At 40.5% G+C, this 23,774-nt stretch overlaps 3 protein-coding genes across 5 annotated transcripts in view; 1 reads left to right on the top strand and 2 right to left on the bottom strand.

Moving 5' to 3' along the window:
• Positions 1–23,774, bottom strand: part of LOC145444248 (uncharacterized) — a 170,285-nt gene that overhangs the window by 43,952 nt on the left and 102,559 nt on the right. The gene's annotated exons all lie outside the window — the stretch shown is intronic.
• The window catches only part of LOC145444219 (uncharacterized), a 166,698-nt gene that overhangs the window by 86,109 nt on the left and 56,815 nt on the right, over positions 1–23,774 (bottom strand). The window lies entirely within an intron of this gene.
• LOC145444224 (DNA replication licensing factor mcm5-like) lies at positions 5,959–23,119 on the top strand. Of its 2 annotated transcripts, none has more exons than XM_080322171.1 (17): positions 5,959–6,116; positions 6,181–6,361; positions 9,343–9,469; positions 10,225–10,353; positions 11,585–11,757; positions 11,818–11,935; positions 12,591–12,722; positions 12,784–12,991; positions 14,090–14,250; positions 14,313–14,381; positions 14,789–14,929; positions 15,113–15,289; positions 15,537–15,652; positions 15,720–15,843; positions 20,994–21,101; positions 21,907–22,074; positions 22,943–23,119. In XM_080322171.1, the coding sequence occupies exons 2-17, from the start codon at positions 6,192–6,194 to the stop codon at positions 23,042–23,044; spliced, it is 2,223 nt and encodes a 740-aa protein (XP_080178297.1). In that variant the 5' UTR covers positions 5,959–6,116; positions 6,181–6,191; the 3' UTR covers positions 23,045–23,119. The 2 variants fall into 2 exon arrangements, with proteins under 2 accessions (XP_080178297.1, XP_080178298.1); XM_080322172.1 differs by having other exon boundaries at positions 6,102–6,120.

Raw genomic sequence — 23,774 nt, 5'->3', positions numbered from 1 at the left:
TTACAATTACAATTACAATTGCTGCTGTTGAACATGTAATTGAATAGTCATAAATTCAACCGTGGTCCTTGACAACCGTAGCGTATTTAAGAACAATTCAAGTCTAGTTCAGATTGTGTAGGGCAATTCCCTGCACAGACAACCGATGCTCCCACCACTACCTCTTCAAATCTTCTGAAATTTGGTACACGCACAGATGAGCTAATTCCAAACAGGATGAACTTTATTTCATGAAAATTGGACTTTGGGGTCAAAAGTTACGTCACTTTGAAAATTGACAATTTTCTGCTCATTTCGGGTCTGCAATTTCAGGTTTTATCAATGCAATATTCAAGAAGGTGTAGCTAGATGATAGACGACAGTTGAGATACGGCACTTGGATTTATTTGAAGCTTGTCTGATCGTCTATATTTTCAAGTGAAATTTAATGCCTGTAGGTTAGGGTCAAAGGTTAAATTGAGGGTGAATTTGCTCAATGGTCTAAAATCAGTCAGGCGTTACACGATTTAGACTGCGGATTGCTCAAAAACATATTAAAATATTTTGGAAAATAGGATCTTAAATGAAAGTTTGCTTCAAGAAGACTTCGTTCATAGCTGTTTGATTTTGGCTTTTAGACCGTAAAGTGATTAAATTGCAGTTTCAAGAGCACACTTCATTTTCACATTGAAATGCTGTAGTAGTAGGGTGTTTTCGGACATCTATTCCGGGGTGCGTGTGGACATCATGTCTGGGGTGTGTTCCGGCATCACGTCTTGGGTCTGTTAGGACTGTGTTGCCATTCGAACATCGTGTCTGGGGCGAGTTCGGACTGTTTTGTCCCTCGGACATCGTGTATGAGGGGGGTGTTCAGATACCATGCCGGGCGTGTGTTAGGACTGTGATGTCACTCTGACATAGTATCTGGGATATGTTTGTGTTGCGCCAGACATGACTCAGACCTGATATCTGAGCACTAATTTTATCCGGACAAGCTCCGGAGCTGATACCTGCCCACTAAATACCCCCAGGCATGGTCCGAACCGGATATATGCGCGCTTAATGGACACATATATGCGACAGACGTGATACCCGCGTCCTAAACGACGCGTTTTTGCTGATATCTGCGATAGCTGGGTATATCCACAGTAGTGGTAGCTGAGTATATTCACATTCACAGCAGAGATAGCTGAGTACATCCAAAGCTATCATTACTGTGGTTATACTCAGCTATCACTGCTGTAGATATACCCAGCTATCGCAGATATCAGCAAAAACCGCAAATATAGAGGTCATATATAGGCCAAATGTCGTTTAGGACATGGGTATCACGTCTGACGCATGTATGTGTCCATTAAGCCCGCAGATATTAGGTCCGGACTATGCCTGGGGGGTATTTGGTGCGCAGGTATCAGCTACGACACACGTCCAGATTAAAATAGTGGGCAGATATCAGGTCTGAGGCATGTTTAACGTATCACAGACATATCCCAGACACGATGTCCGAGTAGAAAACACAGTCCGGACACACCCCAGGCATGATGTCCGAACACCTTCCAGACACGATGTCCGAATGACAACACAGTCCGAGCTCACCACAGATATCATGGCTCGGGTGTGTTCTGACTGTTTTGCAACGCGGACATCCTATCGGTGGTGAGCTCGGATTGTGTTGTCATTCGGACATCGTGTCTGGAAGGTGTTCGGACACCATGCCTGGGCTGTGTCCAGACTGTATTTGCTACTCGGACATCGTGTCTGGAATATGTTTGTGATACGCCTACATGCTTCAGACCTGATACCTGCCCACTATTTTAATCTGAACATGTGTCGTAGCTGATACCTGCGCACCAAATACCCCCAGGCATAGTCCGGACCTGATTTCTGCGCGCTTAATGGACACATACATGCGTCAGACGTGATACCCACGTCCTAAACGACATTTGGTCTATATATGACCTCTATATTTGCGGTTTTTGCTGATATCTGCGATAGCTGGGTATATCTACAGCAGTGATAGCTGAGTATAACCACAGTAGTGATAGCTTTGGATGTACTCAGCTATCTCTACTGTGACTGTGGATATACTCAGCCACCACTACTGTGGATATACCCAGCTATCGCAGATATCAGCAAAAACGCGTCGTTTAGGACACGGGTATCACGTCTGACGCATATCTGTGTCCATTAAGCGCGCATATATCCGGTTCGGACCATGTCTGGGGGTATTTAGTGGGCAGGTATCAGCTCCGGAGCATGTCCGGATAAAATAAGTGCGCAGATATCAGGTCTGAGTCATGTCTGGCGCAACACAAACAGATCCCAGATACTATGTCAGCGAGTGACAACACAGTCCTAACACACGCCAGACATGGTGTCTGAACACCCCCCTCATACACGATGTCCGAGGGACAAAACAGTCCGAACTCGCCCCAGACACGATGTTCGAATGGCAACACAGTCCTAACAGACCCAAGACGTGATGTCGGAACACACCCCAGACATGATGTCCACACGCACCCCAGAATAGATGTCCGAAAACACCCTACTACTACAGCATTTCCATGTGAAAATGAAGTGTGCTCTTGAAACTGCAATTTCATCACTTTACGGTCTAAAAGCCAAAATCAAACAGCTATGAACGAAGTCTTCTTGAAGCAAACTTTCATTTAAGATCCTATCTTCAAAAATATTTTAATATGTTTTTGAGCAATCCGCAGTCTAAATCGTGTAACGCCTGACTGATTTTAGACCATTGACCAAATTCCCCCTCAATTTAACCTTCGACCCTAACCTAAAGGGCATTAAATTTCACTTGGAAATATAGACGATCAGACAAGATTCAAATAAATCCAAGTGCTGTATCTCAACTGTCGTCTAACATCTAGCTACACCTTCTTGAATATTGCATTGATAAAACCTGAAATTGCAGACCCGAAATGAGCAGAAAATTGTCAATTTTCAAAGTGACGTAACTTTTGACCCCAAAGTCCAATTTTCATGAAATAAAGTTCATCCTGTTTGGAATTAGCTCATCTGTGCGTGTACCAAATTTCAAGAGATTTGAAGAGGTAGTGGTGGGAACATCGGTTGTCTGTGCAGGGAATTGCCCTGTAGTAATAATTGCGTTGATGTGCGTACATAGTATGCTATGTAAGATGTCACTGTGACGTAATGTAAGCGTGTTTTGTATGCTAGGTAATTATGGCTCACGTAATTGGAAATGTAAAATGTTATTTACCTAATTTCCTATGGGTTAGGATTGAGGATAGGGTGCAGTATGTCGTTGAAAAAGTATTATAATATATGCATGTGTTGGATTTGCGTATATAGTATATAATTAAAGAAACAATATTATTTTTATCGAGGGACGTAGGAATTAGGATGATGAGTAAAAACAAAACCGTGCTTTGTCAGATAAGACGTTATATAATATCCAGTGGTCTGGTTAGTTAGCCAGACGAAATAACGATGCATCATCGTGATCTGAAATCGTATTTTAGATTGCCAACCCACGGATAGATGCGCAATATGTGAGTCACGGATGAATGCACCGACAAACGTACTGAAAAGTCGGCTAAAACCAGCAAACTTTATAGTCCTAGAGCTGGCGATCCATGCGTCCAAATTTGATGCATCTGGTCTTCATCGTAAGCTATTGATGTACTAATTCCGAAAATACCAAATAAAATCTCGTCAGGGCAATGTAACTGCTCCAAAATAGCCGTTTAAGGCCGATTGTTCTGAAAAGTGAGAGCGCTGCAGCAGCATGGCTACAACAATTACCAGTTACGCCCATAGCGATTGTTCAGAACAATGACGATTCCCAGACTTTCACGACTATTTTGGGATGGTACCATTGCCTGGAAATATACTTTTATTGCGGAATCAGTGCGACACTAGCTTTCGATTAGGACCATACATATCAAATTTCGACTCTTGGATCGCCAGTTATGGGACTATCAATTCTGCTGCTTTTAGCCGGCTCAGCAGTTCGCTTCTCGGCGTATTCAATCGTGAGCCACGTGTTGCGAATCCATCGGTTGGTTAGTAATTTAAAAATTGTATGGAATGGCAGCCGAGGCCAGCATAGCGGTAAAAATAAAAATAAACTTCGCCCGCAAGGGCGCGGTCAATGGCCTTCGCGAATGGATCCACCAAATTCCTTGTCGTTCGTTTAAAGAGAATGCATTATAAGTCAATTGTTTTATGTTGTGCTTGTCAGGTCTCAATAGCAATTTAATGTAATTGAAATTGTAATTGAGCAAAATTTTTGTCAAATTACAATTACAATTACAATTACACAAAATAAAAATGCTTCAATTACAATTACATTACAATTACATTGAAAAATGTAATTAATTACATTCAATTACAATTACAAATTACAATTGATCCAACTCTGATACAGGGTGGGCAAAAGTGATAATATATTTTGTCATATAACCTGTACCAGATGAAAATGATGCCGACTGCCGAGATTAAGACTGGGTGAAGGTGATGACATTTTCAGATATCAGCTCCCACGAGGTGTGGGGTATGGGGTCCACACTAAATAGTTTACGAACCCCTGGATAGTTCGTGGGATATATTGAAGCAGTCAGGAGACTAAGTAAGCTACTTTTTCAATTACTGCTTACTTTGATTGGAGTTAATGGTTCCGATTTTTCAATATGGAAGAGTAGGCCATAAGGGATGGATTTGAATCATTTTCATGAGGGAAATTGCATAACTACCCATTCCATCACCGACCCAACTCAAGCTCAGTTTTCAGTTTTCTCGTTATTACCGAAGATACAATGCAGAATATGCGATGCACAATACGATAGCTTAAGCAGCCAATAAACGGCACGACACGGCATAAAATTTTGAAATTATGATATAATTTTTGTAGCAATGTCAGGCTATCATTCCACATCGGTAGGCCTAATGACGAAAATTCATAACTTTAATTTGAAAAATTTCGTATCAGACCTCGAGGATGCGTTGTTACAAGCTATTTAGCAGAGGTGGTCAGCAGTAATGAAGTACTTCTACTCAGAGATGAGCATGGATTATGATTATGATTTGGGAAAAGAGACTTTGTGAAATTTTGCCTATTAGGATTGGATTAGGATTTGAGATTTTTCAAATGGATTGGGATTGGGATTGGATTTACAGATTTTCAGGGATGTCCTGTGGTGAATTATAGATAACTAACCTCCGTAGGTTAGTTATCTATAGGTCAATCGTGACAATGTTTTTCGTCCTACTATAGTGTCCTATATGGTGTCGACACAAGCAAATCTCACGGCTCAGTGAAATTGATTCACATCACAATTTCCATTTGTCTACGTGCAATGTGACGGTCATTTTTGACCGGCTTGCCTAGCATTAAATTTGGTAAAACGGGTATCAATCGAAAGATGACTCTGCACTGATTACGAAAGTATAAATTTTATTCCGCTCGTGGCCCTCGAACCCCCACAATCAGCCGCGAATTTTTCATTGTTACGGAGATTGGCATTGGGACGCAACGATGCTGTCTGTCGAAACGAGACAGTAGCTCAAGAGCAGAAGAGCGGATGCGCAGCGAGAACTTCGTCGTATTGCCCGAAGTAACAGTTTTCGGTAATCTTCATCACATCCGTACGCATAATATTCTACCGTTGTCATTGTCACCAACAGAAAATACAGTCCATCCTCAAGATTACCGGACCACGACTGACCTATCGATCTCGCTTCCCAAGACATGCCGCCCTATTTATTGTCGCTTTCTTTTTTCTATACTATCTTCTTACTTTCATTCAGTGTGCATGCCTCCTCTTTACATCGCCTAGGCCAAGGTGGGTGTCAGATTCCATAGACTGCTCCTTGTCGCTTCGACATCTTCCTTTCTTTTCATTGTATCGCATTTTTTGTGGTGTATTGAACTGATAAAATTGCTAATAAACCAATGATGATGAATGATGATGAAAAATATACGGAAACTGTATTGCGAGGATTGATATGAACGGATTACTGCTGCATAGTCATTTAGTTTTTCTCTGTATATTTTATCACGTGATCTCGTACGGCGCGAAACTCCGTCGCGAAGTATTGCATATTCCCTGCAGCCTCGCTTTGAACCGAAAAGTTCAGTAGTTTCTGGAGCCTCAGTAAGTATGAGCAACTTCAAGAAATGCTGCAGACTTCCATAATTTTTGTACCATCTCTTGGCAGGATTTTCTAAGATGGCTATGTCAGGTTTTGATGACCCGGGAGTGTTCTTCAGTGATAACTTCGGTGGTGGCGATGAGCAAAATGACAGACAAGCTCTGCGTTCCCAAGTGAAGAAAAAACTTAGAGATTTTCTTCGAGAATTTCATGTCACGACAGAAGGTGGCGTAACCTATGCCTACAGGTGATGATTCCTATCTGTATCTTATATTCATATTCGTTTGAACCACCAAAATGTTATAAATATGTTATACCGTATATGCCCCTGATTGGAATTGCTGGCCTTTTTGCCTGATATATCAGGTGAACAGCGATCATTTTCCAAGTTAGAGTAATTTAATAAAAAATGATTAAAAAATAAAACATGGCGTGAGCACAGGACACCGATTCCATCTGTGCATATGCCATGCCAAATGTGACCCGCGATGCGATTTGTAGAGCTACCCGCAAAAAGTTACCTGGAATTCAAAACATTAAACTGCTTTAAAATGTTAATTTGTGGACGTGGACTAAAATCCCCATAAAATCTCAGTTCATTTTTTGAGATAAATCCTGCGTGATGAGAGCTTTTCTGAATAGAATAATTAAGTAAATAAACAGAAAGTTCTGCGTGACATTGTCACCAATTCCACTCTGGACTAAAATAATAAGCCGTATAATCTGAAGCGGAGATTCGTTCATTATGATGTAGGCCTATGTTCATTGATGTACCGCAATTACTTACCATACGTAGGTCATTCGAGTAATCCAGATTCAAAATTGATCCAGCAAAGTGTGTCGTTACAATTAAAGTAAATGTTTCCATACATTTTCGTTCAAACCTTCTTTGTTGCCATTGTTACATTTACATGCTTTGTGCTTCAAATTGTTACGTGATACGTTCCTAAATCCCTAATTTGGAAACCCAGTCGATCAGTGCTTGTGATTAAATGATGAACGGGCTGGCATGTCAAATAAGGTGAGGGCCGACGGCCGAATAACAAGAAGATTCGGAGAAATAAATGTTTGTTTAATGGAGTCAGGGGTGAACCCGTCCTTTTAGTTTGTGGCGAGCCAGACCGGAATCGGTGGTTGTTTTTGACAACATGTTGTGCGTGACAGACGTATTTCTCGTGTGATTGGAAAATTTCATCCGCATGACGGAAATATTTTTCGCTCTGATTCGATACTGAATTATTAAACGACACAATGTGCTAAAATAGACCTGGTATACACCATACCACGGTTACGCCGTATATTCGCTGTTGCGCAAATGCCACACTTGTTTGCGTTCATTGTAAAGCGGAAGCGCCTTATTCTGGATCTGGACCCTGGTACGGTATCGCTTTGTGACGTCAGCATAATTCATTAATCGGCGTGAGCGTGATCAGATATAAATGCTCGCGTGACATTGCGTGTGCTGTTGCCACCAATTCCACTCTCTGGGTGGCGAGCAGGTCGCCGTGGAGTATAATCCAAGGCGGTATTCTGGCAAAAAACACAAATACAGACAAGGGCGAATTTCGGAAGCACCGATGGTTTCCATCAACAACAACAGTGCACATGCATACTGCTCGGGAGACAGCGACCAAGACGAGCTAATGCTTGTAGCTTGTAATCCTTAATATATTTTAATGTCTTAATAAAAAAGTGTCTGTGGCTTAAAAATGGGTTTAAAATGTATCAGATTTACTATTGTTTTGAATTATGACAGCGATGAAATATCATTTTTTGTTAATCAACCGTCACTTTCTCATTGCCTACTAATACATCCACTGAGCAGCATTCATTAACAATGTAATTCACTGTTTTCAATTTTGAAATACAATTAATTACGCCGCAGACTATAGTTGAAATTTTTGACTCGGCCCTCCAACGTATTTTCCAATTTTAATTTTGCCCGTGGGAAAAAATAATTGCCCACCCTTGGGGTGGGGTAAGGGATTTAGATTTTTAAATCTGGTTTTCCAACTCCGGCTGCTTGCAGTCTGCAGACTTTCCTTCACTGTATCGAATGTTTCTATGTAGAGACGAAAAATATCACACTGTTAACCATCTCTACTATATTTATTGAAAGGGCACTGTGCTCCCTGTATGGAATCGGGTGTCCTGTGGTCACACAATACTTCATTTTTTATTAAAGTACTTAAACTTGGAGAATCATCGCTGCTCACCTGTTGTATTAGGCAAAACGTACCGAGATTCCAGTCTGGCCGTGCTCTCAAAATGAAGTCTCAAATTGAAGCAGAGATCGAAATTTTTTTTTTAACTGCTGCCATTTTGTTCACGAAGCCACCGTAAATATTATTATTTCAAAAAGTGGTTGAAATTTCAATTTAAGATAGCACGGCTTTTACGGGAAGGAATTGGCCCAAATTTGGTGTGTAGCGTTTTGTCAGGCAACTTGACAATTTTATTACTAAGTGAAATTGGAAAAAAATTATTTTTGAAGAATGCTTGTACACTACAAAATATGAAACAAATTTGGTCTCAAATTTATGACAATAATGTATTAGGCTGATTTGGTCTCGTTTTCAGCAATTTCAGTCTAAATGATGAAGAGAGGTCTTAAAATTCAGACTGATTCAGACCATATAGAATAGCCATGATTATTCGGTCTTCAAAATAAGACCAACAAGCGCATCTTGTAAAACAGATTGTTCTTATTAGATAGTTTTTGAAGCATCAATTTTTTTCGTCTCATTTCTAAGAGGAATTTTTCTAATCAAGAAACAATATGGTGAGAACAACTTTGTCTATATCGTAGAGCTCACTGTAATGTGGAGATTGTTTGCTATCTTTGTTTGACATTTACACCAAGCATAACTCATGCAGCGAGATTATGGAGTAGTTTTATTCTGCCCTGTTCATCACATTATTTGATGGGGTCACCGAAAAACAAAGGAAGTCGTGAGGAAAATAATTTCGGATGCTCTGAAATTTGCCCTAATGTCCCAAAGTCTCCTCAAAACTCAGCAGTAACCTTGGAACTACTGAGTGTGTTTCTCAGTAACTGAATCCTAATGAAGGTAGTAACATAAAGAACTATCATCTATGTTTATGGTCAATGGGTCTGAAGTGACCCCGTGGATACCTGTATGTTTTGAAATTAAATTCCGAAATCATTGTTTCTGAATAGAGACTTTTTTGAGTCTTTGAATTAACAATTTCTCTCTCATATTCCAGAGATCAATTGAAGAGAAATTACAACCTTGGAGAATATTGGATTGAGATCGATATCGGCCATCTTGCCTCATTCGACGATGACTTGGCTGGTTACCTCATGAATCGACCCGTGGAGTATTATCCACTTGTAAGTATGCAGAAAGGCACTGGGCTATCATTTCTGTCAGTTACACGCATATTTCAAATACTTTGAAGATTTTTGTCATGCCTGTCTTCAAGCGCGGTTGTCAACTTGATCATCACGTAACAGTACACAACTTGGAAATCTGAAAGCTGTTCGAAATTGCAAGCTGTAGTATATTCACGGCAAATACAAAATGACTAATAACGCCACTATCAGGTTGAATTTTCGAAAATATATTCTCTTGCTGTAATACATTAGCCATTCCATCCGGTTCTAATGAGAACAAAAAAAAAAGATGCACAGTATTTCCCAAAACTACCTTGAATTTTTTAAAGTCCAAATTGCAAGAAGTGTGTAGTTTATCATAAAAACTGTAGAGCTTCTTGGAGGTACTGAACTTCAATATACAATTAAATGGTATATTCATAATGAAATGAACCCGAATATTTTCGGCTGACACTAGTCAGGCGTAATCGTCAGCAACTAGTAGGGAACTGGAAAAAACATGGTATATCAACAATCGTATCACAAAACATTCCGGTTCATTTCAGTATGAATATACCATTTAAAATTTAGAGTAGAAGTAGTCTACAAACATGATCGTTTCTGCTTATTAGAATATTGTTGAATCTATGAGGATCGCGGAGGACTGACTTCAGGGTATTATCAATGTCCAAAACTATGAATCTCGAAATCATTGCTGAATTCGTTATCACGTTCATTGTTCACGAAGTGACGCTCTCTGTTTTCTCTTCAAGTTTGAACAAGCTGCCAAGGAGGTCGCTGATGAAGTCACCAGGCCGCGACCAGAAGGAGAGGAGACCGTTCATCCCATCCAAGTACTTGTTCAGTCGAACGCGATACCGTCGTCAGTACGCAGCTTAAAGGTATCTTTACCAGTTTGTTTTAGTAAGCTATTGTATAGTGGCGAAACAAATCCAGTGAATTCAAGATTTATCGCTGAAGATATTGATTTATGCAACTTTCATGTCACGAATGTGGCAAAGAGAGAAACGGTGAATCGGACTCGGCTTGTTCTCAAAATATATTTTCAGCATATATTTTGGTTTGAAGATTTCGAAAATTACGATATTTAAATGATTGCAGAAAGGATGCCCGCTGTTTCATTTTTGCAATTGTTTATCGATACACTTGTACCTGGTTGAGTAACGGTAAACCAATGGCATTAACTGACTGATACTTGCGATGTTTTTGTCGTTTTGTTAAACCCGGCGTAGTGCATGTGCGCTAGGGCTCTTCAAAAATGACCTTTTTTCTCAAATCGCACTGGCTACTTGATAAAATTGTTAGGTCACCTAATTTAAGCCTACACACCAAATTTGGTTCAATTCTAACCAGTAGCCGCATTGCTACAGGAGAAGAAAGTTTCTATTTATTATATAAAAATAAATAACAAAAAATTTGGAAATTTTCTGTTCACCCCATGAAAGTGTTAGGTTGTCTATAGAAACAATGTTCACCAAATTTGGTCGAATTCCAACCAGTACAAGCGGAGTTATTGCCGTCGAAAAAAAAAATTGGATTTGAATAAAATAGTATTTACGGTGGGCACCACTATAAATTCTATAATAAATAATTAAAGAATTGGTCACCGTAAATACTATTTTATTCATAATCCAAATTTTTCGATGACGATAACTCCGCTTCCACTGGCGCACTGCACTCTAAAAATGATGTGGTCTCAGATTGAAGGGCAAAACGAAAAAAAGTTTGGCCGCAGCCAAGAACTTCGCGGAAAGAACTGAACTGAACGGAAGATGTTCAGTCAGGAGATTTATGTCAAAATCGGGCCTAGTGTATTCTATTTTTGTCGCATACGACATATTTCCTTCATAACATCGGCAGACAACTATATAAAGTACGATCTCTGCGTGACTGCTGGAGCGTGAAGTTCTTGCGAAAATTTAAATAAATTGCATCTCCATCACGGTGGAGTTCTGAAGAAAACGGCTGCGGCCAAAATTTTTTTTTCGTTTCGCCCTTCAATTTGAAACCACGTCATTTTTAGAGTGCAGTGCCCCTTTAACCGACTGACAGTATTTATATAATATCTCTAATGATCTGAAAAAAAATTTGTGCAATTATTACGATTTCTAGGCTGACATGATGTCGAAGCTTGTGAAAGTTCCCGGCATCGTCGTCTCCGCAACAGCTATCCGCGCCAAGGCCACAAAGCTAGGCTTGCAATGTCGCACTTGCCGTCACATGATTAACGATGTCGAAGTGAAGCCCGGACTGGAAGGGTACAGCCTCCCGAGAAAATGTATCAGGTGATAGCCTTGATTTGTTATGCAACTGGGCAAGGCTGCTTATCGCAAGTTGTTCTGCAGCGAAGCGCAAGGCCGAGAGCCGTGTCCGCTAGATCCGTTTTTTATCGTTCCGGAAAAGTGCCAGTGTGTGGACTTCCAAACTCTGAAGCTGCAGGAAGCTCCAGATGCCGTGCCCCAGGTAACTTTAACAGGCGTTGACCAGGGGTTCTTGTTCCGCGGCCACTTTTGTTGCTGGTTCGCTCAATATATTTCCATTTCATGTCTCAATTGCGATATGTTAGAAGTTGGGCGTTTGTCTATTAATTATGGAAAATGACACATCAAATTTCAGATTGATTTATTTCCTGTGTGGCACCGCAATATGGATATCGTGGTACTTTGGACTTGGCGTACGACACAAGGCTGCAAGTGTTGTACGCAGATGTTTGTGAGATTAGCCTGCAACTGGTTTAGGAACAGTTATGTGGTAAATTCTATAAATCTCTACAGCTCAATTTAGTAACATTTGGCAGTATAATAGAGGCTAGTAGACAGCAATGTTGCAATACTTTCAAAAGAAAAACCGCACAAACAAAATAAGTTGTGGCGGGGCCTACGATACTTAGCTGGTTTTTGACAGTTGTGGTTTTTAACAGAACTTGGCCTGCAATTGAAACACATAACAGTGTAATGTGTAATATGTCAGTAAGGCTGCCGCAAATTTCCCATTCAATTATCGTTTCCAATATCTGCTTTATTCAGTTGGATTCATGTCGCAATTGACATTTTGTGTCAATTTTTGAAGGGCACTGGTCCACAAAATTTGCATCGACTTATTTGCCGTTGTGTTTCAGGGCGAAATGCCGAGACACCTGCAGCTGTACGTGGACCGATACTTGTGCGACAAAGTGGTCCCGGGGAACAAAGTAACGATCATCGGGATATATTCGATCCGTGGCTCGAACGTCAACGTGTCTTCCAGATCGGTACGACTTTTTCATTGTGAAATTTTTCTGTAACCGACTTCAAAGGTCGGTTTGTTTGTAGAAAAACAAGTCCAAAGGACTCGGTGTGGGCATCAGGAATCCGTACATCAGGGTGTTGGGTATCGAAGCCACCGCCGGCGCCACGGGTCATACGATGGGAACTTCCCTGACAGCCGAAGAGGAAGAGAAGATACGCAGACTGACGCAGAATCCCAATATTTACGACGTCATCAGCAGATCAATCGCTCCTTCGATTTTCGGCAGCGCCGGTATGTGACTATCTTTGACCGTGGTCTTTGAGATTCTGATGATGATGTACGCAAAGGAGGTCAGTAATTAAATGCTCCCAATTTTCTTTGGCACCTACGAAATTTTGGCTAGTGAAGTAGCTTTGTTTCAGACTGCCTGCATTTCTACTGAACGGTTATTGAAGCGAAACCCTAGTTTACAATTTGTATTTTGTTGAATAAAAAGTTGTTTTTACGAATTAAGTTGTCTTGGTATAATATCTTTGAAAAATAACATCAACTGCTAAAACCATGATACTTTTTGCAACCGTTTACTTGACTACTTTATTCTCTTATTACGTCCTTCTGCTAGAAGTAGTGTCAGTTCATCTTGGAAATCACTACATCTGTAATTGAGTCTAGCGGTCCTGGGGTCCTGGCTACTTGAGCGTGACTCGCTAATTGTGCCTATTGTGGAATCTTGTGCAAGCTAGTGAAGCTACAACATGGTATGGCTTTAGTCTGAATTTTTCTAACATTAACTTTGTTAGTATCTTCATTTCTGCAACACTAGACTGCTCTATATATAATACTGTCAAAGTGGTCTGGTGTTACGTTATTCAATTTGTACAATTTCTTGGAGGTACAGAACTTCAATATAGAATTGAATAGTATATTCATATTGAAATGAACCCTGATATTTTCTGCTGACACTCGTCAGGGGTAATCGTCTCTACTAGTTGCTGACGATTACCCCTGACGAGTGTCAGCCGAAAATATTCGGGTTCATTTCAATATGAATGTATATTCGATTGTATCTTCAATTTGTCTGTGATATTTTTCGCGTTTTTATCAAATTTTCAATTGAATATTCATATTGAAATGAACCCGAATATTTTCAGCTGACACTGATCAGGGGTAATCGTCAGCAACTAGTAGAGAATTCGAAAGAACAGCGTATATCAACAATCGTAACACAAAATATGACGTCACCAGCACGAAATGTCGAATACGAGAGCGTTCAATGTACTATTTTTAGATGATGCACGAACTCTTTTTGTTGACACAGCCTTGGCTGGTGTATTTTGATAAAAGTCGACTCCAAGGCACACAAATTTTGTAAAACTCGTATTCCAACAGATATCAAGAAGGCAATCGCTTGTCTCCTGTTTGGCGGTTCTCGTAAACGTATGCCGGACGGATTGACGAGACGCGGAGACATCAACGTCTTGTTGTTAGGCGATCCCGGTACCGCGAAGTCGCAGCTTTTGAAGTTTGTCGAGCAAGTGTCTCCGATTTCGGTAATGTCTTGGCGTTTCTGTATAGTTTTGTATGTGAGATTTTATTGACCACATCTACGCAGGTTTACACGTCCGGTAAGGGAAGCAGCGCAGCCGGTCTGACAGCGTCGGTGATCAAAGATCCTACATCTGTGAGTAGAAACAGTGTCGTTGTTGCTCGAGCAGAAGTAGAAATTTCAAAGACACGTCAAAACGCTTGAAATTGGAGTGGAGAAAGTGATCAAATAGATTTGGTCAAGGGAACGTTAATCAGAGGTGTCCAGTGTCAACACTGACACTGCATATAGGTGCAATCTTTTGAAATATATTCAGTTGAAATGATATTGGGCTATTTCACAAGGTTCTTATGACAATTTCACTTCGTAAAAGCAATGTTAACGGATCACAATACTACTTTATAATTTTCAAATTGTAATATGAACTTTGGCAATAAGTGTACAAGTAAAGAAGGAATCATCTAAAAACACGCAATTGAGTCAACAGTGCAAGTAGGTAAAACCTACTCGAAAAAGGTACAAGTACTATTGTGCTTTTGCAGAGGAACTTCGTAATGGAAGGGGGCGCCATGGTGTTGGCTGACGGCGGTGTGGTTTGTATCGACGAGTTCGACAAGATGCGGGAAGATGATCGCGTGGCTATTCACGAGGCCATGGAGCAGCAGACTATATCGATCGCTAAGGTGTGTAGGATTCGGATGTCGTCGTAGTCTGTAGCCACTCGAGTATGATAAAGTGTTCGAGATTTTGAGATTTGAATTACGTCAGCATTTGCGGTCACTCCGAGAATGTGGTGCTGCATCTATTGGTATATCGACACTGTATAGCTGGACATACAATATTCCATCTTTTTTATCTTACCACAGGCCGGTATAACGACCACGCTGAATTCGCGCTGCTCTGTCTTGGCAGCAGCCAACTCGGTGTACGGAAGGTGGGACGACACTAAGGGAGAACAGAATATCGACTTTATGCCCACGATCTTATCGAGATTCGACATGATATTCATCGTGAAAGATCTCTACGATCGTGAAAGGGACATGGTGAGTCGTGAATTCTGATTAAAGCGGCACGGCTTTGAAGCCTCGGCTAGTTCAGTGTCAAGCATAGAGTTGATAATATTTATGGAACGACATGTGTCTTATTTTGGGTGACGTGCGACTGGCGTCATTTACCTTATGGCCGCAAAAAATGGACGTTTCAGCCTTTCTAGTCATTATTGGACGTATAAAATCTGGACGTTTATTCAAGTGTCAGTCGTGTTGAATAATGCGTCACCCCTATACACAGACACTGGCGAAGCACGTCATGGGCGTCCACATGACGGCTCAGACCGCCAAGCAGAACGCCACCGAGGGCGAGATCGACCTTCAGACTTTGAAGAAGTACATCGCTTACGCAAAGAGGTAGGTGCAGCACGATGAATCGATCTTTAACACCTGCGTTTTCACACGTCGATCATTGTTGTTTCAGCAAATGCGGACCCAGGCTGTCGGCGCAAGCGTGCGAGAAGTTGAAAAACAGATACGTGCTGATGCGCGCGGGGGCGCATTCCCACGAGGTGGCGACCGAAAAGAAAACCACGATACCGATCACGGTAACCTGGTTTGCTGTCCCTGAGATTTCTAGCAGGCCCTCGCGTCTGGTTTTGTTATAGGTGGTCAACATAGCAGTTGGTACTCGGTAGAAGTAGATGTAGCACCGAAAAATATCAATCACAAGTAGAAGTAGCAATTTCAAAGACGCGTCTATTCAACTCCTAGTAGAAGTAGGAAATAAACATCTTAAATAGCTGGTTCGTGGTACAGAACTTGAATATAGCTTTCAATACAACATCCATTGTAGCAGTAAATTTATTAAACTCGAAGACTTTTCGGGTGCCTCTTTTCAAGAGTTATCGGCACACTGAAGGGATTTAAACAGGTTTAAAAGCAAAACCAAAAAGGCAAAGTATGACGCAACAATCAAAATCACAGACCATGAAATTCGCATTGTATCAATGGCAACAATAACAAACTACGAAGTATACGGACATACGGTACTATAGTAGCAGCACAATTTGTAAATAAACAATTACACGCACGGAACAACACGCACTAATGAGAAATTTGTAGGTTATAGAGGAAATCTTTCTGTCTACATAAAATAGGTTTGCTCAACAATAGTAGACTCCAACACTTTTAAATGAAACACAGACCTACCACGCGCAATGACAGTGAACATATTGTCATCATAGTGCTGTGCACAGGCAAGGTTTTCGCCAGTGTTGCCAATTTAGCGATTTTCGCGCTAGATCTGGCGATTTTTCATCCGGTTTAGCGCCAAAAAATATGGATCTAGCGCCTAGCGATAAATCTAGCGATTTTTGAAAAGTATTTAGCGATTATTTAGCGCTTTTTACCGAAAATAACCAATAAAGATCAGTTCTGGCTGACGGCTGCATTGGCTATTCCGGTCACTGGAGTGCGGACTCCGATGATAGATTACTAACCTACGGATAGATAGTAGATACGCAACTCCTGGCGGTTATGCATGGGCAAACAGTGTCTCTTCTTGCTGAGTAATCTAAAAGTAGCATAATTGACAGTGCTACATCTGGCGACCTGAACGCTGAAATTTAGTATAATTGGCCATGATCGAAAGATAGTGTCGCAGTGATTTCGGAAATACAAAATAAAATCTCGTCCGTACAATGGAACCATGCACCTCGAAACAGCCCTCAAAGTCTGAAAACCGGCATTGCTCTAACAATGGCACTGCCGCAACACAATGAACATAACAATGACCAATTTCGTCCAGCGATTGTTCTGGTCAATGCCGATTTTCAGACTTAAAGGGCTGTTTTGAGGTCTTTCCATCGTCTTGACAAGAATTTAATTCGTATTGTCGGAATCAGTGTGACACTAGTTTTCGTTTAAGACCGGATTAAGTACATTTCATACCCCGGGTTGGTCCTCAGATTATTTTCTTAAGGTCTCCACTTATAGTGGCTGGCAAAACCGGTTCAAGTCGTGTTGTGTCGGGTCATTAAGTCGCATGTTTGGTGCACGTGTGTTAAGTCGCATGTCGTGTTCAAGTGCTCCAACACAGTTTAGAGAAGAAGTGAAGCGCATCTCCACGGTACATCGCATCACGTATTCACGCATCAAGCAAGGCACGCATATATATAGTGAGCGGTTATGCCTGCAAACCTGGTCAGTGGTCACGTGAGCAGACTTGGACAACTAGATAATTCTAGTTGTCTAATTTCACTAAATTAGAGCGAAATGCCAGTAATCTAATTCTAATCTAGTTTTTGAAATGTTTCCATGCTCTAATTCTAATTCTAATCTAATTTGGAAAAATTTAGTAGCTCTAATTCTAATCTAATTTGTTAAATGTTTTTATGCTCTAATTTTAGTTCTAATCTAATTCATTCTTTTCTTGAAAATGCCTCTTTGTCCGCGGCATTTTGCACCGAGTTAACGAGAATATCCCTCTCGCACAGGGAAATCCAGGGCCAAGGCGCCATCGCATTACTTACATACAACGCACCATCATAGTATTTATCGTGACGAACAATAGCCATGCTGGCATAGTAGCTTGTAGTCTCCGAACAACATTATAGTTTCGATCACAAACAGTACAGTAGCGAAGAAAAAGATAGTTTACACAGGTTTGTTCACTTTCGTGCCCATAACTACATCAAGTAAAAAGGGGATGGTGGCTTTAGGTCTACCAAAAGAAAATATGTTGGAGAATGAAGTGGAAAGAGATTTCGAAGCAGCGCATGAGATCATGGACTGCGATGTTTTTAATTACTGGAAAGGAGAAAATAGTTTTCTTCATCTTAAAGCTGCTGCTTGAGAACTCGTAGGCATGACTTCAATATCAGCTTTTTTGCAGTCATGCAATAATGCAATATCGAGACATAATGACCCACACACAGTTGAGCAACCATGTTTTTAAAGCTTTGCGATAGTACAACGCCGTGCTCACTAACATGGGCGATGGCTTGGTTACGACAAAAGAAGTAATATTATATCAAGTACATATAAAACATAAAATATCGTGATCATAAACTTAATTGTATTTTGAACTTTAAGCTGCGCACGATACCTGACCAGGCTTTTCACCGACTAACGAATCGATATTGGGGATATGCGGACATGTTCTCGCTTCCCATGACATGCCGCCCTATTCTTGTCGCTTTCTTTTTCTATACTGTCTTCTTTACTTTCATTCAGTGTGCATGCCTCCTCTTTACATCGCCTAGGCCAAGGTGGGAGTCTGATTCCATAGACAAATCCAAGTCGCTTCGACATCTTCCTGTCTATTTATTGTATCGCAGTTTTGTGGTGTATTGAACTGATAAAATTGCTAATAAACCAATGATGATGATGATGATGTTACTAGCTGAAAGACTATCTCATCCTAAAGATTGATCTTGTGGGAAAGCCCTAGGCCGTCTTCTAAGCGTCTCGGTCTTGGCATTGTCTGGGCCATTTTACGTCAAGGCAATATGCTCCAACGATGTTTCCCATGGCCGAAGCCATTTCAGCTAGTGAGTAATTGTCGTGTTTGGTACAGGCAAATGGATTATTTTGAAACAACTACAATGATGTTATATTTGAAATCAATTCCAGCATTTCAAATTGTTTATCACGTTTATCCAAAATCACAAATCAGATCGTTGGCCGCATGTGGCCCGCGTGTTGGTATAGGTATAGTGCAAAATGACACAAGCTTGATGTACAGACGTCAACTATTCTCATGTTTATGAGTATGTAATGTGGTTTGATGTGAACTGAGCTTGATTTTCGCTATATTTATTTATAATTCACAATTTCGTTCAATTTTCAATTTTTTGCTAATTCGGAAATTCTAATTCTAATTCTAATCTAATTTGAAAAAAGCTGTGTAGCTCTAATTCTAATTCTAGTCTAATTTGGAAGAATTTAGTAGCTCTAATTCTAATTTTAATCTAATTTGGAAGAATTTAGTAGCTTTAATTCTAATTCTAATCTAATTTGGAAAATACTATGTAGCTCTAATTCTAATTCTAATCTAATTTAGAAAAGCTAAAAATGTTCTAGTTGTCCAAGTCTGCACGTGAGGGTATAGCGATCATTGCGCATAGCGATCTGCTTTATCGAAATGCACTATACGTTTTGTCCCGCTTAGAGATGAGTATAACGGATTATGAACTAGTAATATGATAAGTGACTTTGGCCCCAGACGAGTAAAATATAGCTGAGAAATATGTATTGGTATAATGGTTCAATTTAACACCTTTAGCAATTATTGCAGATTTAGCGCCATTTTTAGCGCTTTTTTCTCGATATTTAGCGATATCTAGTGATTTTTGACACCAGTTTTAGCGATTTTCTTCCATCGGGAGTTGGCAACACTGGTTTTCGCTCAGATGCTGACCGATTGACGAAGCATATGCTTGGTAATCATCATAGCAGTCTGTTTTTGCAGCCAATTTGCACTGACGTGCGAGCTCCGTGCGATCATTTGCGCATGTTTTTGACCGAATCAATTTTGGGATATGCTGCTTAATACGCTCAAACAATCTTTGAGATGTACGTCCTACATACCTACTATCACAGTGGCACTTGTATTGGTAAACAACATTACTTGCATCAAAGGCAGGAAGTACATCTTTTCGAGAGTTGGGTAACAAGGGTTTCGTCGTGTACACTACATGCGTGTTAACGCTGTAATAGCAACGGTGAACAGCCGATTTAATAAGCTTTTCAAATCGGCTAGACACGTTACCTAGCCAAGGTAGGTGTAAAAATGCCGGGCATTTTTCTGGTAACGTGTCTAGCCGATTTGAAAAGCTTATTAAATCGGCTGTTCACCGTTGCTATTACAGCGTTAACACGCATGTAGTGTACACGACGAAACCCTTGTTACCCAACTCTCGAAAAGATGTACTTCCTGCCTTTGATGCAAGTAATGTTGTTTACCAATACAAGTGCCACTGTGATAGTAGGTATGTAGGACGTACATCTCAAAGATTGTTTGAGCGTATTAAGCAGCATATCCCAAAATTGATTCGGTCAAAAACATGCGCAAATGATCGCACGGAGTGGAGTCTACTATTATTCAGTTGAGCAAACCTATTTTATGTAGACAGAAAGATTTCCTCTATAACCTACAAATTTCTCATTAGTGCGTGTTGTTCCGTCCGTGTAATTGTTTATTTACAAATTATGCTGCTACTATAGTACCGTATGTCCGTATACTTCGTAGTTTATTATTGTTGCCATTGATACAAAGCGAATTTCATGGTCTGTGATTTTGATTGTTGCGTCATACTTTGCCTTTTTGGTTTTGCTTTTAAACCTGTTTAAATCCCTTCAGTGTGCCGATAACTCTTGAAAAGAGGCACCCGAAAAGTCTTCGAGTTTAATAAATTTACTGCTACAATGGATGTTGTATTGAAAGCTAAATAAACATCTGAAAAGTAGCTGCAGAAAATCGGTTTGATCGATGAGTCGTACGGAGAATGAGTTGTAACACCACTAAGAGGCGCAATTTTCGAAGATATATTTCAAAATTGAGCTATCTTAAAACTACTCTATATTTTTCAAAACCAAAGTGTAAAAATCAAATAGTTTTAGCTAAAGTAACTATCAAGTAGAAGTAGTATAAAGCATTATCGCTCGTTTGAGTATAGTAGTAGGGAAACCTACTGGAGCACTGGGAAAAAAGTGGAAATGCTTTGTTACTGACCATCTCTGCGTTTTGTTGTAGGTCCGTCAATTGGAGGCGATTGTCAGGATGTCGGAATCTCTTGCCAAGATGCGTCTCGCTCCGTTTGCAGGCGAGGCGGAAGTGGATGAAGCCCTTCGACTTTTTCAGGTGTGCGTTCGATTTTAAGGGTATCGTGGTCCATATATGTAGTGAATGTATGCTCGATAACAAGTGGGAGTAGCAATTTACAATACATCTCAAAACTACTTCAAGCGGAAGTAGAAACAAAAACTATTGGAGTACTTTCATCTAATAGAGTTTGGTTGAGGGGTCGCACACTTTTAGCAGTTGTAGGATGGATCCTTGGGACTAACAACGCTATGAATAGGCGTAATCTTACAAAATATATTCAGTTATGGTGATACGGGAGGATATTTCGCAAGATCCTCATGGCAGTTTCACTCATAATAATGAGACAAGCTTGACGCAAAACTACTGTCTGCTTTTCGAAGTGTAAAAAGTGATTAAGTTTTGTATACAAACTGTTCAGGTAGAAGCAGAATTAATCTAAAATAACTACTCGAGTGCTCCAAGAAAGTGGGAGTACTTTTGTTACTGACCGCCTATCGCAGGCCCTTTTCCAGATGTAAATGCGTGAAAAAAGCGTCACTCTCCCTGCAGGCATGCCTGTAAGATGTTGTTTGGTCATTGTCAAGTGAAGAAATTTGCCACCGTAAACACAATTGTTTCAAAAAACGGCCGAAATTACAGTTGGCTCTTGACTCGACTTCTACTGGTTGGAATTGGGACAAATTTGGTATGCAGCGGTTTTTAAGCAACCGCACAGTTATTCAGCAAATCCCTGAAATTCGGGGAAAAGTTTTTAAACATACCCTACTGAACATAATTATTGCTGTGACTGGTCTACTGTCCGTGTGAGAATGGTGAATAGCGTCGTTTTTTTCTCTCCCAGGTTTCTACCCTCGATGCTGCTATGACCGGGAACCTTGCTGGTGTCGAAGGCTTCACTTCCGAGTCGGATCACGAGATGTTGAATCGAATTGAGAAGCAGGTCAAGAGGAGGTTTATCATCGGGTCTCAAGTTTCGGAATACGCGATAGTGCAAGACTTTACAAAACAGGTAACGTTTCTCGACAATTATTCGGGTTTTTGGGCTCACCGGAAGACTGATAATCTCGATCGATGTTCATTAAATGCCTAGGATTACGATGCAGTGACTACGCTTCATAAATCTGATCATGGCGGATTATTTGGTGCTTAGCCACCTCTGAATCATGTACTCTAAGTTTTGAGATAAATTAGTCACCGGATTGATGGAAAATTTATTGATGTATTGATATATTTGAGATTAATATGGGTAATGACCTTATGTGGTACTATCCAAACTGATATGATTGAGTGTGGGCCGTGTTTGGCGGATTAAAGCGGAATAACAGTGACATCTAATCGATTATTGCGGTTTAGGTAGGGTTACCATATGTTCGAAATGTCATCTTTTTTTGGAATACGTCATCCTTTTAGCTTCAACAGCCAGGCTAATGACCAGGCATAACTAAAAAATGCCACAAATGACAGAAAATCTGCAATGCGAATGTTCGGGCGGGTCAACATCAGAACAGTATTGTGTTAAATTGGGTGTGTCGGGAGTTGAGGTTTTATTTTTAGTCAACACAACATGATTTCCTGTAAAAATTCTACAATCGGCACGTTTCTGGTCAGGTGATCTGACTTGTAATTTTCAAAGTGTCCTCCTTTCGGTATCATAATATATGGTAGCTCTACGTTTAGGTTAATTTTAAAAGGTCGACCCAATTTAGAAACCGTATCTTTATGATGTATGTTTTAAATGTTCGTGCCTGCTTGGTCATTGTATGTCTTGTGACTGCTTTCTGAGTCAAACTAACCAAGTTGTAAGACTGTCTGTGACATAGTTATTTGAAAAGGTATTATCTTGATTGCCATAAGTATGAGGTTTTTAAATTTCACAGAAATATCCCGAACGTGCCGTGCAACGGGTTTTGCATTTGATGTTGAGGCGCGGGGAGATTCAGCACAGGATGCAGAGGAAGATGTTGTTCCGAATCAAGTAGACTCTCGTATTGTTTCCACGTGTTTCATTTCATCATGCCGTTATTTTGTGAATATAGTATGCTGTTGGTTCCTCATTTACCGTGTTCTAGACTCCGGTTTAGTTGCAGTCTTAGTTGTGTGCCTCAAGTGGCGTTGGCGAATATCAAGCTTACTTCATTTATGAGAGAGATTGTCTGAAGTGGTAGCTGAGCTCAAGCAGATATCGCTCCTGGAGGCTTGGCGCATTGGTAAGGTAACTTCATATTGGCTGTCATAATCAAAGTCCTGCAACCCATCACCACTGTCCTATTGGAAACTGCAAACTCAACCTCTGACGATTGTAACGTTAGTGCTTGCTTCAATCTGCTTACAAGAGAGTTAGTATTTACATAACACAATTGTTGTGCTTGCTTCAATCTGATATAATGCAGGGCTTACAAGAGAGTTCACTCCCATTGCGCAAATATGATAAAATGCAGTGCTCACAAGAGGGCTTATTCCCATCACGCAATTGTGCTTGCTTCAATCTGATATAATGCAGCGCTCAGGTTGAGTTAACTCCCATTACGCAACAAAATCAAAAAATTTCATGATAGGAACATTGATCAAGGCTATTATGGAAATGTGTATTACTCGCCCACGTAAAGTGGCATGCAGACGCATCAGTTATTAATCAGAAGTTATGTGCCCTTGATAAGTATCTGACACCTTGCATTCGACCTTCATGCGCAACATTGCGGAACAGCGATG

This window comes from Botryllus schlosseri, chromosome 8, assembly GCF_051294905.1.
Source record: "Botryllus schlosseri isolate E-star chromosome 8, Bs_hap1, whole genome shotgun sequence".
Lineage (NCBI taxonomy): Eukaryota > Metazoa > Chordata > Ascidiacea > Stolidobranchia > Styelidae > Botryllus > Botryllus schlosseri.
Note: the sequence above shows the minus strand (reverse complement) of the source record. Positions and strands in the feature narration are given on the sequence as shown.

Bases quoted from the DNA above. Each gene is read 5' to 3' on its own strand.
- LOC145444224 (XM_080322171.1), top strand. From the start codon at position 6,192: ATGGCTATGTCAGGTTTTGATGACCCGGGAGTGTTCTTCAGTGATAAC. The intron at 11,936-12,590 runs GTAACTTTAACA...GTTGTGTTTCAG, and splicing joins CTCCAGATGCCGTGCCCCAG to GGCGAAATGCCGAGACACCT. The intron at 21,102-21,906 runs GTGTGCGTTCGA...TTTCTCTCCCAG, and splicing joins AAGCCCTTCGACTTTTTCAG to GTTTCTACCCTCGATGCTGC.